The sequence below is a fragment of the Phascolarctos cinereus genome, unplaced genomic scaffold, assembly GCF_003287225.1.
Source record: "Phascolarctos cinereus isolate Bilbo 61053 unplaced genomic scaffold, phaCin_HiC Scaffold_3;HRSCAF=262, whole genome shotgun sequence".
NCBI lineage: Eukaryota > Metazoa > Chordata > Mammalia > Diprotodontia > Phascolarctidae > Phascolarctos > Phascolarctos cinereus.
Genome location: NW_027555736.1, coordinates 242715799 through 242733394, shown reverse-complemented (window position 1 = coordinate 242733394; position 17596 = coordinate 242715799). Strand labels below are relative to the sequence as shown.

Here is a 17596-nt window from a genome sequence, read left to right as displayed (position 1 = left end):
GACAATGAGATTTTGAATCTGTGACCTGAAAGATGGCACTATCACCAAACAAAATTGGAGCAAGAGTGGCTTGGGGGAAGAAAATGCATTCTCTAATGATAGTTTCATCCATCTAAGATACGGGTGAACCAAGAAAGGAACTTGATCTGATTGAATTAACAAGGTAGAGCTAATTCCCAAAGCAGCAAGGATGAGAAATTTGAAAGGGATCTTAAATACGTTATCTTAGCACAGTGCCTGATACATAGTAGACATTTAAAAAATGCTTGTTTCATTCCTCTCCTTCTTTCTTAGAATTTTGTGTTAAAGGAGAACATAGTTGGGCCAGTATGAGGAGTACTCTAGATTTTGAGATAACAGATTTCAATGGCTTCAGAGAAAGGATACACAGAATCTCACAGACAATTCTATAAAAGGAAATTCAACCTTGCATGGATAGGGTGGTATTAAGAATTAAATTCCTAAGATACAAAGAGAAACTGTTCCAATGAAGAAGTTAAGGGGGAGTTGTACACTGAGGTACAAGAAGCTTACTGACCAATACAGATTTTTTAAAAGGACATGGACAGAGAAGAGAAGTAAGGGCATGTGTGAAAAAGAATCAATATAAAAGCATATCAAAATCCTATAAAAAGAGTGTTGGTATCAATGAATCTGAGACTGGCTAGGAAACTAATAATAGCAATCAAGAGGTATTAGGGGATGTGAGTTTAAAGGAATAAGACTGCTACTTGGGATACTCAGAATATGATGATGGACAGTGGAGAGAAAATTGACCTGCTCCACTTGTGTTTTGCTTCCATCTTCCTAGCAAGGACATGGACAGAACGAAGATGGAGAATAAGAAGTTAATACCCCAACTAAGTAGAAAAATGGCAAGAGAGCACATAGCTGTGTTTGGTAAATTCAGGTCACCAGACTCAAATGAGCTACATCTTTAGCTATAGAAAAAGCTGACTGATCTGATTCCTGAGCTACTGTCAGTGATCTTTGGAAGATTGTGGAGAATAAGTGAGGTATCATAGGGGCAAGAGAAGAAAAGATTTGTTCCAATTCCTGCCCCCCCCAAAAAAAAAACCAGAGAGAGAATATTCAAAACTATAGGCTGATGAATTTGAGTGTGATTCCTGGCAATATTCTAGATTGTATCATTAAATGTATGGTTATAAAAATAAGACAATAACTCACAAGGAGCCAGCGTTGCTTACCAAGAACAGTCCATGCCAGACAAACCTCATTTTTTGACAGTTACCACATCAATAGATCGGGACACTGTTGTAATATTGTAGCTGTAGTTTAGCTTTATTTTAGCAGACCATCTGATGTCTCTCATGATATACTTGTGGAAAATTTGGTAGAAATGTGTGTTATATTGTAGTATATTAGCTAGTCTCACGTTGAATGACTAGAGCTAAATTATCATTTATTGTTGGTATGAGCCTATTGTACCCTAACAGTCTATGTTAGGTCCTGTGTGATCATTTTTGTAAATGAATTATATAATGGCATAGTTGGTACACTTATTGAATTTTGTATATGAAGTAAAGCTAAATTAAGAAAGCCCTTCATAATCTGACCTCTTCCCATCTTCCCACTCTTCTAACACCTTACTCCCCTACTCACACTCTGGGATGCAGTGACCCTGCTCTCCTTGCTATTCCTCGCACACGATGCTCCATCTTTGGACTCTGCCTTTTCACTGTCCGCCCCTAATGCCTGGAAGATTTTCCTTCCCCATCTCTAGCTCCTATCTTCTAAGTCTTTCTTAAAGTCTCATCTGCAAAAAGCTTTTTCCAGTTCTTTTCAATCTTAGTACCTTCCTTCTGAGATGATAACCAATTTTTCGTATAGATTGTTTATATACAGTTGTTTGCACCTCCCCACCCCACTAGACTGTAAGCTACAGCTTTGGGGAATAGTCCCGCTGTACTCTATCCTAGTCACACTATTATAATCTGTAGTATTATATACGATTGTGGATGCTGCTTTTTGGGATGGGCATTGATAATGCCAAAAACCATCCAAATGAAGGTGAACATGATGATAAAGAACCTTGAGTTGATGCCATAGAAAGATTGGTTGAAGGAACTAATGATGTCTTAGAAAGAAGAGAAAATTTAGGTAGGGCAGCTGTCTTTAAATATTTGAGGACTTTCATATAAAATAGTGATTAGACATCTCTTTGGCCCTGAACATCAGAACTACAGACAATGGATTAAAGTTACAGTAATACAGATTTAAATTTGATACAAGGGGAAAAAAAATCCTAACAACTGCAGCTATCCAAAAGTGAAATGGGCTACTGTAGAAGATGATAAGCTCTCCCTTCTTAGTCTTTAAATAAAGGCTAAATGATGTAAAATATGATGTAGAGGAAATTCTTGTTCAGATATAGGTTAAAACTGTTTGGCCTCTAAGGTCTCTTTAAATCTTAATGTTAGCAGGACACGATTTCTCTTTTCATTTGATTGCACAAATTTACTTGGGGACATGTGTGATTTCTGCTATTACAACAGAACTGGAGTTACAAACTAATTGACATGGTGTTTTTCTTGTTTTTTTTTCTAGTATGTATTGTAATAGGAGAGTGAAATGGTCATTAGGTAAAATCTCAGAGTATCTACAAGACCGAAGAACTCCACTGTCTGAAAAACAAAACAAAATAATATTCACAGGGGCAACTCATTTCTTCTTCAGATAACTTCAGATTAATGACCTAAACTTCTGGGAATAAAATAAATTACTGATCATTTGTTCTCAGAAAATTCAGAGTATGGAATAGATTCAGAAAAAAAAATATGACAAATGAAGGAATAATATAAGGAACTCTAATTCTTGACTGTAGCCTTACTAATAATTTTGGCATCCCTGGTGATATTCATTTTCCTTTTCTCAACAATTACCTAGTAATGAAAATGGCTTAGGGAGTAGTGAAACTCTACATGCTTATATTTGATTGTATGACATTCTTTGCATTCCCAACAGTATGGTATGGCAGATATCCATTTTTCATTATAATGAATTAGTGAGAGTTCTACATGTTGAGAATTTAAATTTACAAGCTACTGAAATCCTAGTTCATATGTAATCAACCTCAAGAATAATATTATCTTAAAAACTTTTATAGGATTTCAGATTTAGAACTGGGAAAGGGCTTTCAGAGACTATTTAGTTAAATTCCCCTTATTTTACACATGAAGAAATTAATTTGACAGACCCAAGATCATATAAATAATTGTAAAAAATGGAATTCAAACCCAGTTCCTTCAAACCCAAGTGCACTGTTCTTTTAACCATGTCATACTCCTCTATCTCCTAGTAATCCAAAGATTGCTCAAAGCTAAAGAACTTGCATTTGCTAGACTAAAACCGATGAATAAGTACTAAGGGAAATCAAATTAATTTTCCCCTAAGAATAGTATTAGATATTAGAGAACATAATATGCTTTGTTTTTTTTTTTATCATCTGTCTACATGTCATTGTCACTAGAACAATGTAAACTCCTTGGTGACAAAGGACATTCCATTTTAATTTTCATATCCCTCATGCCTGGTACATAATAAATGCATAATTTATTAATATCTCTTATTTATTAAAATTTTCTGAGATGCTTGTTTTTTTTAATGTATTTTTGTTGGTCTTTTTAATCATTACATTTGTTTTCAGATATATCCTTTCTCCCTCTACTGCCCAGCAAATCATCTTTTGTAACAAAGATTAAAAAAGAAAGAGGAGCAAAAAAACCAAACCAAACCAAAACAAAAAATATTCAGGAAAACTAACCAACACATCAACCATGTCAGACAGTGTGTGCGATATTTTACAACCATAGTTTCCGAGGTGAGATAAGGTCCTCTGGATGCTCTTGTTTGTGATCATGACATTGTTTTCATTGCAACTAAAGCCAGGACACTACAGAAGAGATCTGTAATTACTTCAAGGGGTTTGGCATGATTACATACAGAGAATGACCAAGTGGATAAAGACTATCTATTGACCAAATTTCAGCATTTATTTATATGAATATACTATAGATCTTGTCCAACAGTATATACATATTGGCTAGATAATACAGATGGATGAGTTGGGTCCAGAATTGAAAAGAATGAGAATAGGCAAATGGCTTTTGGGAAATTACACCTTAATTTTTTTTTTACTCTCTCAGTTTTCCTCGAAAGTATATTGCTATATTTTCAATAATAACATTTACCTGATGTTGCTATATGGAAGTGAGATGTGGAACACTATTTTCACTGAAGAATTCAATATCACAAGACATCAATGGAGAGATGTGTAGTGGATATGAACAGGCTGCAAAATATAAACAATGAGGAACTTTGGAGAATAAAAGATATTGCCAAGGAATCATATAAAAGAAAGAAAAATGTACTGGTTGTGTGGTAAGACAGGTGATAGATAATCAGAAAACTCTAGTAGTACCCTTTTGAGGTCAGGAAAAAGTGAGAAAAGCCTCTAGCATATTGGATAGATCCACTGTATTGAACTTTTGAGACTACGTAAGTATGACAAGAGAGACTTAGATAGGTAGGCATTGATGGTGACCTGTATCGTTGGATAGAAGCCTCAAATAGAAGAGGTAACAGAGATTTTTGAGTATTTGAGTATAGCCCCCTACCTTTCCAGTGAAGGAAAGGAGGTGAGTTTTTAAAGCTCTTATACAGGGCTAAGCTTGGTCATTATAAATACATGGCATTCAGTTTAATTTTATTTTTTGTTTTTTACATAATATTGTTGTAGGGATTATGTATATTCTTTTCCAGTTTCTTCCAATACTTCTCTAAATCCTTCATATTTGTCATTTCATACAGAACAATATTTATTACATTCATATACCACCACTTATTTAACCATCCCCTAATCAATGGTTAGCTACTTTGTTTCCATTTCTTTGCTACCATAGAAACTGCTAAAATGATTTTTTTCACCTGAACTGGTTTCATCGGGCAGTTAAGTGGTGCAGCGGATAGGGTACTGGGCTTGGAATCAGGAGGACTTCCCTTCATGAATTCAAATCTTGCCTCAGGCACTTACTAGCTTTGTGACCCTGGATAAATCACTTAACCATGTTTGCCTCAGTTCCTCATTTGTAAAATGATCTGGAAAAAGGAAATCGTAAACCATTTCAGTATCTTTGCCAAGAAAACCCCAAAATGGAGTCAGAGAGAGTTGGACATGACTGAAATGACTGAACAACAAATGATTACATTTGAATGGGGAGCTTTCTCTACCAATGCAGGTCAATCACTGCTGTGCAAATTATAATTTTAGTGAGTGCAGAGCATTGTGCTAACCACTGGATATTAATAACTGACATTTGTGCAATACTTTGTCATCATTATCCTTGACAAGTAATCACCCAGCCTTTGAATAATTTGTCACAGGGAACTCACATTACTTCAGGAAGCATCTTATTCCATTGTTGGACAGCTCTAATTGTTAGAATGTTCTTCCTTAGTTAGCTGAATCCTGTATCTGTGGAACTTATTTATTTTTAGTTTAACTTGATTTTTCCCACCTTATAACTTTCACACAACCCCAGGATCATATAATTGGAAGCCCATCTATTCCAAGCTATACCTGTAAATATCCCCTCTATAATGCCCTTTATAGGTGGTTATCAATCCTTTGCTTGAAGACCTGTAGTGATAAGGATTCACTGTCTCCCAAAGCAGCTATTTCCATTTTTGAGGATCTTTTATATTTAGGAAGATTTGCCTTCTACTAAATGTAAATCTACCTTTCTGTGACTTCTATCCATTGTTCTGCTCTCTGAGCTCAAGTAGAAACATCTAATCCCTTTTCAAGATGACAGTTCTTCATAAACTTTATCATTCTCATGTATCCCCTAAGTCTTCTGTCATCTAGACTATATACGCTAAGATTCTTCAATTGACGTTCCTGTTGAATGATTCACTCACTTGTCCTGGTCATATACTGCTATAATTACTCCAGTGTGTATGTGCTTTTCTTTAGATGTAGTATCCCAAAGTGGATACCTATATGATCAGTACAGAGCATGGCAGGACTGTTACTTCCTTAGTTCTAAACACTGTCTCCATTTGTGTAGGCTATTGTTACACAGACTGTTTTGATTACCTTTTGTGACTACTCTGTTACACTGTTGACTCATATTAAGCCTGTGGACCATCATTTTAAAAAATCTACTTCTCCTGAATATGTGCAGCTATTTTATTTTTAAACTCAAGTGTTGGGATTTGACATGTCATATTAAGTTTCAATTATTAGATTCAACCTACTGTGTAAGACTTTTAAGAAATTTTTGGATACTGACTCTGTTGTCTAATATTCTATCTATCCCTCTCAGCTTTGTTTTATTTGTTAATTGATAAGCATTTGATCTCTGTCTTCCTCTAAATTACTGATAACAATTTTGAGCAGAATAGAGTCAAGGATAGATTCTTGTGGCATTCCAATATAATCCTCTCTTCAAGTTGACATAAATCCATATTCTTTGGATCTTTCGATCTCTTTGGATCTGATCATTTATCTGGTCCTGAATTTGCCTTCTTTTGCTTTCATCTATCATCTATGGAGGGATATGAGCTAGAATTTTTGTAGCTCTAGATATACTTAATTCTATGATATTCACCTAGTCTATCATTCTAATCACCTTGTCAAGCAAGGAAAGGACATGACACAGTCTGATCTCTTTCTAAGTGTTTATAAAATTTCCCTTTAATAACATATTCTAGAATTTCACCAGGCATCAAAGTTCAGCTAACTGGCTTATACTTTGAAAAAACCCCCACCATTTCCTTTTTGGAAAATGGTGACATTTTCCTCCCCTTTAGGCCTGTAGAACACGTTCTGCTCTTTCCAGTTTGTCAAGATCTTTTTGGATTCTGATTCTGTCATGTATTATATTAATTATGCTGCCCAGATTTTTGTCATCTGCAAATTTGGTAAGCATTTCTTCCTTCATTAAAAAAAAAACCCAAGTATTTATTAAGTATATTGAATGCTGTGCTAGGTCCTGAAGGAGAGCTAGCATTAGATAAGACACAGTACAAGGCTTGAGAGAGCTTATAGTTTGATAAAGAGGAAATGACTAAAACACAGATAACTATAACATATAGTATTACATGATAAGTGTATTGGATAGTTGCAGACTGAAGTCATACATGAAACCCAAGGAGTGTGTGTGTGTGTGTGTGTGTGTGTGTGTGTGTGTGTGTGTATGTGTGTGTGGATAGGTAGGGGTGGAGGTAACTCCTGATTTGGGGAATCAGAAGAGGCCTTTTAAAGGAGATGGCATTTGAGTTGGACTCTAAAGGAGAGAGAGAGAGATTAATCATCTGCAAGTAGCAGTTCACTGTAACTGTCCCAATGCCTGAAATAACACCATTAGAGAACCATTCATTGCTTTTAGTCTTGAGAACTTTTGGAATTCAAGAATTTCTTATTAAAATTTGGAGGTACTGTGTTGAAGATGCCATCACACACACACACACAAACAGACATACACCTTCATACATACACATACATATATACATACATATATCTATATTTCTATATAGATATATGTATATATATGTATGTATGTATGTATGCATGCATGTATGTATGTATGTATGTATGTATGTATATTCCTGCTTCGCAAACTTTATGTTCTAGGGAAAGGGGAATGCATGGGAGTATGAGAGGTATAACCAGAGAAAAAATGCCAAATATAGACAAAGTTATTTAAAATAATTTCAATAGGAAAAAGGCTAACAACTATGTTGGTTAACAGAAAGCTTTTGGTTGAAGAGAGCACTTGAGTTTTACTTTTAAGGAAAATGTTGTTGTTGTTCAGTTATGTCTAACTCTTCATGACCCCATTTGGGGTTTTCTTGGCAAAGATACTGGGTGGTTTGCCATTTCCTCTCCAGCTCATTTTACAGATGAGAAAACTGAAGCAAACAGGGTTAAGTGACTTGCCCAAGGTCTCATAGCTAGTAAGGGTATGAGGACCAATTTGAACTCCTAGAAATAAGCCTTCCTCCTTTTAAGTCCAGTGCTCTATCTACTGTACCACCTCACTACCCCTTTTATGGAAGATAAGGATTTTAAAAGGTGGTGGTGAGAAGAAGCAGGGGAGGAAAGAAATCGTGCAAAAGCACACAGATGGGAAATTATACTTCATGTGTAGGAAAACAGCTAGAAGGCCAGTTTGGCTCATAGAATCATCATTTTAGAGTGGGAAAAGACCTTAGAAGCCATCTCCAATCCACTTATTTTGTAACTATATAGCCAGGACGTGGAAAGATTGACTTGCCCAAGATCACAGAGGTTAAGTTAAGTAGCAGCCACGGGATTAGAACCCAGGTCTTGTGACATCAAATGCTGTACGCTTTCCACTGTACCTTGTTGCCTGAAAGGGAGAGCACATTAATATGGCTCCCTTTCTGATCTTATTTCATAACATTCTCTATGAAGGAGAACTAGACAGTTGTGTACAGGGTAAATTGAATGGAGGTAAGATTATTCTTAACACTTACTATGCCTTCTCCCTTAATCAATATAATAAAATATATTATTAGGCCTAGGACTTTAGAATGAAATTTTAGGTGACTACCAGTAACCAAGTAGTTAGTCATTTTTGTTCAGTGACATAATAGCTTAAATTATTCTTAATTTACCTTTCATTCCAAAGTGTCAAATATGCTTAATTCAGAGGTCAGTTTGCCTTATGTTTATGGTACTTCTACTGACATGAATAGAAGCTGTGTGTTTGCATATTAAGAGACTAGATCACCAAAATAATAATTATAAAAGACATTTCACTTGAACTATTTGCAGAATTCAATTTTATTTTTATTAGCCAGTCAATAAACATTAATCAAGAGCCTACTATGTTCCAGGTACTGTGTTATGAGTGACCATGAATTATTATTCTTTTGGGGGGGAGGGATGTAAATCATGATTTTTTATAATCAAACACTGAACAACAGTCATTCCCCCCCCCCAAAAAAAACTGTATCATACCATAGAATAAAGAAAATAACCAAAGTATTTTTTGTACTTTTGAGTTCGAGAGATTTTTCTTAAAGAATTAGTAAGTTTCCTGGTATGAAAAATAAATTCCAGCTAAAAAGTGTTTTGCCCAGTAGGGTTATACTTACCATTCTTATCCTCAGGCTCTCTGTTCCTTGTACCTGTGTTGCATCCAGGCATCCAGGCAAGAGGACAAGAATCACGATCATGAAATTATAGGGGAGGCTGTGCCCAGAGTAGTTGTACTTACCCAATGGAGTATAAGGGGGATACTTTCTTCAATCCTTTTCTGTATAGGAATTAACCTCCTACCAGGGAAACAGAAGAGAAAGTTTGTCTTCTTTTCCAATGGTGGTGCTCTTACCACTGTCTGTTTTTCTGTCTATCTCTGTTTCTGCTTCTCTCTTTTTCTGTCTCTCTACTTCTATTTCTCTTCATAACGCACATACACATGCACACATACACACACAGAGTCACACATGACATTAGCAAGAGCCTTTATCCTCATATTAATGATTTTTAATAGAACTAGAAATTACACTTGGTAAAAGAAATGATCTCTCTATGTAACTAACCCCCCTCATCTACATAGAAATAAATATGGATCTACCACACATAGCTTTGTGTAATATGTGTTATAGTGATTATCAGTCTCAAAAGAGAGTAGATAAAATGCCATTGGGATGAGGAGTCAATCAACGAATCAATAATAACCAGAATTTATATACTGCTTTCAGTTTCTCAAAGCACTTTATATATGTTAACTTATATGATCTTCACAACAACCCTGTGGGGTATTCACATTTTACAGATAAAGAAGGTGAGGCTGAGAGAGGTGATTTATCCAGGCTCACGCAAGTAAGTGTCTGTGGCAGGATTTGAACTCAGGTCTTCTTGACTCCAAGTCCAACATCCTTTCCAATGAACTGCCTACCTATCAATAGACATTTATTAAGTTCTGTTTTGTTCTGAACAATGTGCTAAGCATTGGGTTATATGAAGAGAAAAATAAAAGAGTATCTATTCTCAAGGAACTTAGAATCTATCAGGGGAGACAATATGTATATGTACAAATATAAAAATATATACAAGATTAATACAAGGCAATTTGGGGAGGAGAAGATACTAGTTGCTGGTGAGGGGAGGGGATCAGAAAAGGCCTCATGTAGAAGGTGGTACTTGAGCTAAGTGTTGAAGGAAACTAGAGTTGCTAAAAGGAAAAGGTGGAAAGGAGTGTATCCCAGGAATAGAAGAGAGATTATATAAAGACACAGAAATGGTAGGTGGAGTGACATGTATGATGAAGAGTAAAAAGGATTATTTAGGGTGGATTACAGAGGATGAATGCATAATAAGACTGGAAATGTAGGTTGGAGCTAGGTAAATGCCAGACTGGAGTTCCTATTTGGTCTTAGAGGTAATAGGGAGGTGCTGTAGTCACTTGAACAAGGGAATGATATGGTGAAACCTATCCTTTAGAAATACTATTTTGGCAGCTATATGGAGGTTGGACTGAAGAACAGGAGAGTGAAAGTAATAATGAGTTAGCATTTAAATAGTGTTTTAAGATTCATGCAGTATTTTTGCTTACTATCTTATTTGATTTTCTCTGCTACCCTGTGAGGTAGGTGCTACTATTATTTCCATTTCATTAGTGAGGAAACTGGGGCTGACTTGCCCAACAGTTACACAATGAATATGTATATGAGGCAGGATTTGAACTAAGTCCACATTCTGTCTACTGTGCCAGCTAGCAGAGTGAACAAAACAGGGTGAGCAAGTAGGAGGCTATTGTAATACTCCAGGCAGGAAGTGATATGAGCCTGAACTAGCATCAAAACTGCATGAATAGGGATATGGTATATGGATTTGAGAAGTGTTGGGAAGTAGAACTGATAAAACTTAACATCTGTTTGGATATGTGCATTGGTGAGGAATCGGGAGAGTGAGGAGTCAAGGATGACTTCAGGATTGCAAATCTAAGTGACTGGAAGGATGGTGATGCCATTGGGAGAAACAGGAAATTTCAAAATCAAGGTAGGTTTTGGGAGAAAGATAAGGAATTCTATTTTGGATATGTTGATTCTGATGTGCATTTAAGACATCCATTTGAAAATTTCTGATAGACAGTTGATACATGAATAGAACTCTAGAGAGAGAGAGACTATTGTTGTTCGGTGTGTTTGACTCTTTGTGACCCCATTTGGGGTTTTCTTGTGAAAGGTGCTAGAATGGTTTGCCATTTCCTTCTCCAGCTCATTTTACAGATAATAAACGGAGTCAAACAGGGTTAAGAGACTTGCCCAGGGTTACACAACTAGGAAGTGTCTAAGTTCAGATTTGAATTCAGGAAGATGAGTCTTGTTGACTCCAGGCCAGGTGCTCTACCTACTGTGCCACTTAGTTGCCCTAGTAATAGAGAAATTAGAACTGATTATATAGATCTGAGAGTCTTCTGCACAGAGATAAATGGAGAATAATTAAATTCATGGGAGAGGATTAGATTACTAGGAGAGTGAAGAGAGAAAGAGAGACAAGAGAGAGAAGGCTCTGGGAAAGAAATTTGGGGTACATCCTTAGTTAGGGAGCCATCATCTGGATAATGATTCAGCAAAACAGAGCTAGAAGAAGGAGTCAGGTAGGAGAACCAAGAGAAAGCAGAAAGATCTGGGTTCAAATCTTACCTCTGCTACTTATTAACTGTGGGATTATAGACAATTTACTTAAGCTCTCTGAGCCACTATTTCATCAGCTCTAAAGCAAGGATGTCTATCAAACCTATTTCATAGGATTAATGTGAGGTTCAAATGAACTAATGTATATAAACTACAATATAAAACCCAGCAATTATTACCATTATCCATAGATTATCAGAGTGATTGTTAAGTATCAATTCAGATAATAGACTGTAGCTACACACCTTAAATCTTTCTACACACCAGCTAATTTTTTCACCTATGTTATTATATGTATGTGCATATATATATATATATATGCACATATATATGTATACACACACACACAAACTTGTTTTATGTATATATACACATAATATGTTTCTATATAATAGCCCAGATCTAGTGATCATTCTAGAAAATAATAATACTCTTCTCCAATTTCCCAGGTTACAGCACTCCATGAAAACATGGAAATTTCATGATCTAAAGATAATGGACCCCTCTTTGTACCCCATACCTAGAGTAAGATAACAGAATGAGTCAATTTGCTAGCCAAACATTGGCAATCTAGCTTGCCAAATTACTGAATGAGACTAAGAAGGGGGATAAATTTAAAGAGCAAAATGGATTCTATTCTTAGTCAATGAAGTGGTTTTCTTTTTAAGACAGAGAGGATATTTGTGATCCAAACCAATCTTAATAATTAATTAACAAAATGTGCAGCAACTTTAGCATACACATGAACTGCTATGCTATGAAATCCTTTCCCCTCCCTTCCCTCCCTTCCCTCCCCTCCCCCCTGCCCTCCCCCCTGCCCTCCTCCTCCCCTTCTCCTTCCCCTTCTCCTTCCCCTTCCCTTCCCTTCCCTTCCCTTCCCTTCCCTTCCCTTCCCTTCCCTTCCCTTCCCTTCCCTTCCCTTCCCTTCCCTTCCCTCTGTTTCTTTTTCTTTCCCTTTCCTTCCCCAGCATAAATTAAACATAAAATACATTAATGTAACTCTTTATTTTAACCCTGGTTCACATTTTCTTTTTCTTTCTTTTTCCTCCAGGGAACATAGCTCTGTGGTTTCATTGGTATAGGGAACTCCTGGTATGGAAACTTCCTTAACCAATGTAGAGGAGCAACTCAGTTGCAAATGATAATCTTAAACAGTTGCCTTGTCCCTAAGAGTTTAAATGACTTGTCCATGATCACACAGGCAAGATTTGAAACAAGGTCTTCATGTCTCCAAAGCTAGTTCACTATTTACTATTCTATGCTGCCCTTCTTTGATCACATATGATGTTGGAATAGACCTTGGTACAAGGTGATTATACCACGAATTAGCCAGCCCAAAATGGCAAAAAAATTGTACAATAATCAAGAAGACTGGGTTTCTTCTTCACACGACCAACTTTCTTTCCTTGGGAGGATAGAGAGCATTGGTAAAGAAAAGTAGGACTAGGAAGCACCTAGTTTGACTTATGGATACTTCGTTAAGGTGAAGGTGGAGAAAAGTGGTAATAAATTAGAAAACAGGAGTAGTGTCCTGTTCTGCCTTTTTACATCTTTTTAGTTCATCTGAAAAGATGACAAGCATAATAATGAAATTAAAGGATATAACAAAAGGTTTCAGATTTTTTTCTTCTTAGATTTACCCACTCTCTCTTCCCTCACTTTTACACATTACAAACTCTTCAAAGATTCTAGAGATGGCAGGGACATTAGACATCATTCAGTCAAATTCTCCCATTTTGCAGATGAGTGAAATGAGGCCCAGAAAGGTGAAGGGATTTCCTCAAGGTCACACAGGTAAGTAACAGAGCCAGGAAGCAAATCTAGGTCCTCTAAATCCATACAATTCACTGCCTTTCCTTACATTATAAGGCAGACCTTGTGAGTATAATAAAATTTTCTATGTTTACATTAGAAAACATTTGGAGTCAGATTTGATGATTTATGGTCACTGAGAGCCAAAAATAAGTTTATAATTACTATTCTGTAAGGCACTGAGATTTTATTTCCTCCCCTTTTTAAGGTTGGACAAAGTTTGCCCGATTGACCCGGGCTTTGACAAATAGCCGAAGTGTTTTGCAGCAGCTTACTCCAATGAACAAAACAGAGGTGGTCCACAAACATTCAAGATTAGCTGAAGTAAGTGTGTCATACGAACTTTGAGCTCCCAACCCAGCGAGAATTGAAGGGGGAGAGACTGTCTTCAAAAGGCACTGTTTTCCAAATATGGCTAATATGCTAACATTTTTCCCCCTGCCAGAAGAGTATGTTTTCTTGACAAGAAATTACTTTTATCTCCTACTGCTCTTGAAATAGCAACTCACTTCTACTATGAATTGTACATGCTCACGTGAGGAATTTCCTTTGAGCAAGGAGAAATGAGGCAGGAAAAACTCATGTATTCCATATTTCTTTTGCCATCATCTGTTATAAAAGATGTCCTCCATTTTTTTTTTAAATTTAGCTACCAGAAATAGTATAAAGCCCATAGTAGGCACTTGATAAATATTTGGTATTGCTTAACTAAAAATATCATTCTTTATCACTCTAAGCTTGGGAGCCTTTGTATAGAATTTAGTGTTAAAGACTCATGGCAACATTTAATGCATTTGGAAATTTCTTTCATTTTTATGCATTTTCACATAAAACACTGGCCTTAAATCTGTTAGCATTTCTCCCCCATTTGTGTTGACATCAGGAAAACTTCAATTCTCTAGAGCTGTTGGAGTTAGAGAATTGTGTGCTGTTGGCATATCCAAACATAAGATATAACAGAATGGAGCAAATTTCAGATACGAAACTATTTTTTGAAAACGTGTGATGTTACAGAATGTAAGTTTATAATGCAATATAACATAAAAAACCCCTACAATATTTTTATGTTTGCACTAGTGTAGTGAAATAATTCTTATGTAGATTACAGCAATTCTCATGATATTATCCAGTTGGTATGAGCCAGCTGTATTTTAAAATGTGCCTAAATAGTTGCTATGACAAGTTTTGACCAGCTAAGGGTATTAGATGTGCTATACAGTTGCTATCTGTTCCTCTTTTCTGAAAGGTGAGCATGCATTTTTGTATTTAAAGTCATATGTGCCCAAATTTCTGAGCCAGTTGTTAATTTTAAGGATTAGAATCTCTTTTTCGATAGCTTTTTAGTTTTCCATGTGAATCTATGTCTGCCTTCAGTGTTTAACCTTTGATTGGTTTGGTTCAGGCTCCTTTAGAGTCACAACTCTTAGATCTTCTAAGAATAGCAGTATTATATCTATGAGTACAAATATTTATAAGGCAATGCTTCTTATGAGAACTAAAAAATGAGGTTATTTTGTTCATGATGCAACTAAAATCTAATCAAAGAGAAGAGCTAATGTTTTCAAGAATATAGCCAAAATTCATGTGAGCTTCTGTGTGTGAGATGAGTCAAAGATTGAACCAATTGAGAGGTTCTATGAGAGTAGATCATTAGTGGTTCTCATAGTGTGGCCCATGAACCTCTGGGAATTCTCAAGACCTTTTCAAGGAAGGGTCTACAAGTTCAAAGCCATTTTCATAATAATATTCCACTCTTTTTCAACCATATATCTGTGTGCTAGATTTTCATTATATACTTCAACTAAATCAACATATCACCACATATTAAATACAGAAACAGGTAGGAAAATCCAGCTGTTCATTAAGCCAAACATGAAAGAAATTTTCAGAACTATATAAAAATGCTACTACTATAATTATTTATATTCCTTCATACTATTTTTGAAAATGCAGCTTTAAAATATTATTTATGTCAACACATTAAGGGTTTATTCATATTATTTCAAAGTGAATTAATATACAAATATTTTTTAAAATGTCAGTTTTATTTTTTAGTATAGAAAATATTGATAGATATAACCATTTAAGGAAAAGCTCTTTGGACTCCTTGATAATTTTTAAGAGTGAAAGGGTGTCTGCTCTATGGATTCACCAACATCATCAGCCACAATCATTTCAATTAAATGAAATTCAACAAGTAGTTTTTAAATGTCCACCTTGTACTAGGCTCTGGGGAGACAAAGACAAAATATGAAACAGCCCCTGTCCTCAAGGATATTCATGTATTGAATTGAGACATCATACTAGGAACTAGTATACAGAAAAATATAAGACATGGTACCTGATCTGGAAGAATTTACAGTATGCAACTGGGGTAGGAGGTGATTTGATACTACCTCTAGAAAAATTAATATAATCACTCATTTAGTAAAGTCTGATTTCTTTCTGCACCTATAGCCATTTAATACATTGGCTTAAATAACAAATGATGAACAGACATGGAAATGTAGGAAATTTTAATATTTTGTACTGGGCAAGTTATATTGATAGAACAGCAGTGTGATGGATAAGAGACCTGATTATGTAGGCCCTTGATTTAGGAGAGAAAAAAATAAAGTTGCCTATAATATTTTTGTTATTACTGCTAAACTGCTTCCTCTGAAGCAGTTTTGGTAGTTCCCTGTGACTTAGTCAAGAAGAAATGAAAACACAAGATTACTGCCATTGAGATCCTGGGGATACAGCCTGGGTCATTGGAGGTGTAGCACTGCTGTCTGAGGTGCTAGGCATAGATGAGGGAGGGATGACCGTCATTGTTTGTCAAATGGAGATAGCTTGACCACTGGCAGGACTTGCAAATGAAATGTTTTCAGCATTCTTTGAAGCAAAATGTTCACATAGATTGGATAGCTATGACTGTTAGGAAACACAAGCAAGATTGCAAATCAGTTTTATTGTGCAGCAAGCAAGCAAGTTGGAGTGGATCAATCTGAGCAAAATCTTGGTCTGACACATGAATCAAAGAGTCAGATCCATTAACAGAGACTTTGTTTTGGGGAGGGGGTGGAGGGGAAGGAAATGGCCATAACAACCACATTCTAAGTTTCTATGCTGAGGAAAGTACATCATGTTCACTTTGCAGCTATACTTATACAAATAACCAGCACCACCTTCTGATCTGAAGAGCAACGTAATATGCTTACTTCTGAAAATTACCTTTCCTCTTAAATACAGGTCATTAAATACAAAGTGCTTTTCTTTCATGTGGTAATGGCCAATTATATTGTGGTTATTGTCCAGTGGTTGCTGGATTTCTGGGAAGATACTTTGTATGGAATCATTAGACTTCAATGGATAATATATTTTCTCTCTTTTAGGTTCTTCAGCTGGGATCAGATATACTTCCTCAGTACAAACAAGAAGCTCCAAAGACTCCACCACACATTATTTTACACTATTGTGCTTTTAAAACGACCTGGGATTGGGTGATTTTAATTCTTACTTTCTACACCGCCATTATGGTTCCTTACAACGTTTCCTTCAAAACAAAACAAAACAACATAGCCTGGCTGGTGCTGGACAGCGTGGTGGATGTTATTTTTCTCGTAGACATTGTTTTAAATTTCCACACGACTTTTGTTGGTCCTGGTGGAGAGGTCATTTCTGACCCCAAGCTCATAAGGATGAACTATCTAAAAACTTGGTTTGTCATAGACCTGCTGTCTTGTTTACCTTATGACATCATCAATGCCTTTGAAAATGTGGATGAGGTAAGCTATCTCCATATGCAGGAAACTTGGGACACCCAACTTTTACTTAACTCTGTTCTTGGCTAAATGGCATCCAAAGATTATCTAAGACACTCATTTTAGGCACCTAGATAGCACAATGGATAGAGCATTAGGCCTAGAGTCAAGAAAACTGGAGTTTAAATCTGGCCTCAGCTACATATTACCTAGGTGACTCTAGGCCATTTAAACTCCATCTGCCTCAGTTTCCAAACTTGTAAAATAGGGATAATAATGGCATGTACCTCTGACGGTTGTTATCAGGATCAAATGAGATAATATTTGTTAAGTGTCTTGTAAAC

At 36.0% G+C, this 17596-nt stretch overlaps 1 protein-coding gene across 1 annotated transcript; it reads left to right on the top strand.

Moving 5' to 3' along the window:
- The first annotated feature begins 833 nt into the window (after positions 1 to 833).
- On the top strand, positions 834 to 17369 carry LOC110208449 (voltage-gated delayed rectifier potassium channel KCNH5). Its single transcript, XM_078151651.1, has 3 exons — positions 834 to 900; positions 13715 to 13830; positions 16884 to 17369. Exons 1-3 carry the CDS (start codon positions 834 to 836, stop codon positions 17340 to 17342), a joined length of 642 nt encoding a protein of 213 aa, XP_078007777.1. The 3' UTR covers positions 17343 to 17369.
- Positions 17370 to 17596: the final 227 nt, after the last annotated feature.

Excerpts from the sequence above, each read along its gene's own strand:
- LOC110208449 (XM_078151651.1), top strand. The coding sequence starts at position 834 with ATGGAGAATAAGAAGTTAATACCCCAACTAAGTAGAAAAATGGCAAGA. Across the intron at positions 901-13,714 it reads AGAGCACATAGCTGTGTTTG|GTTGGACAAAGTTTGCCCGA; the intron begins GTAAATTCAGGT and ends CCCCTTTTTAAG. Across the intron at positions 13,831-16,883 it reads AACATTCAAGATTAGCTGAA|GTTCTTCAGCTGGGATCAGA; the intron begins GTAAGTGTGTCA and ends TCTCTCTTTTAG.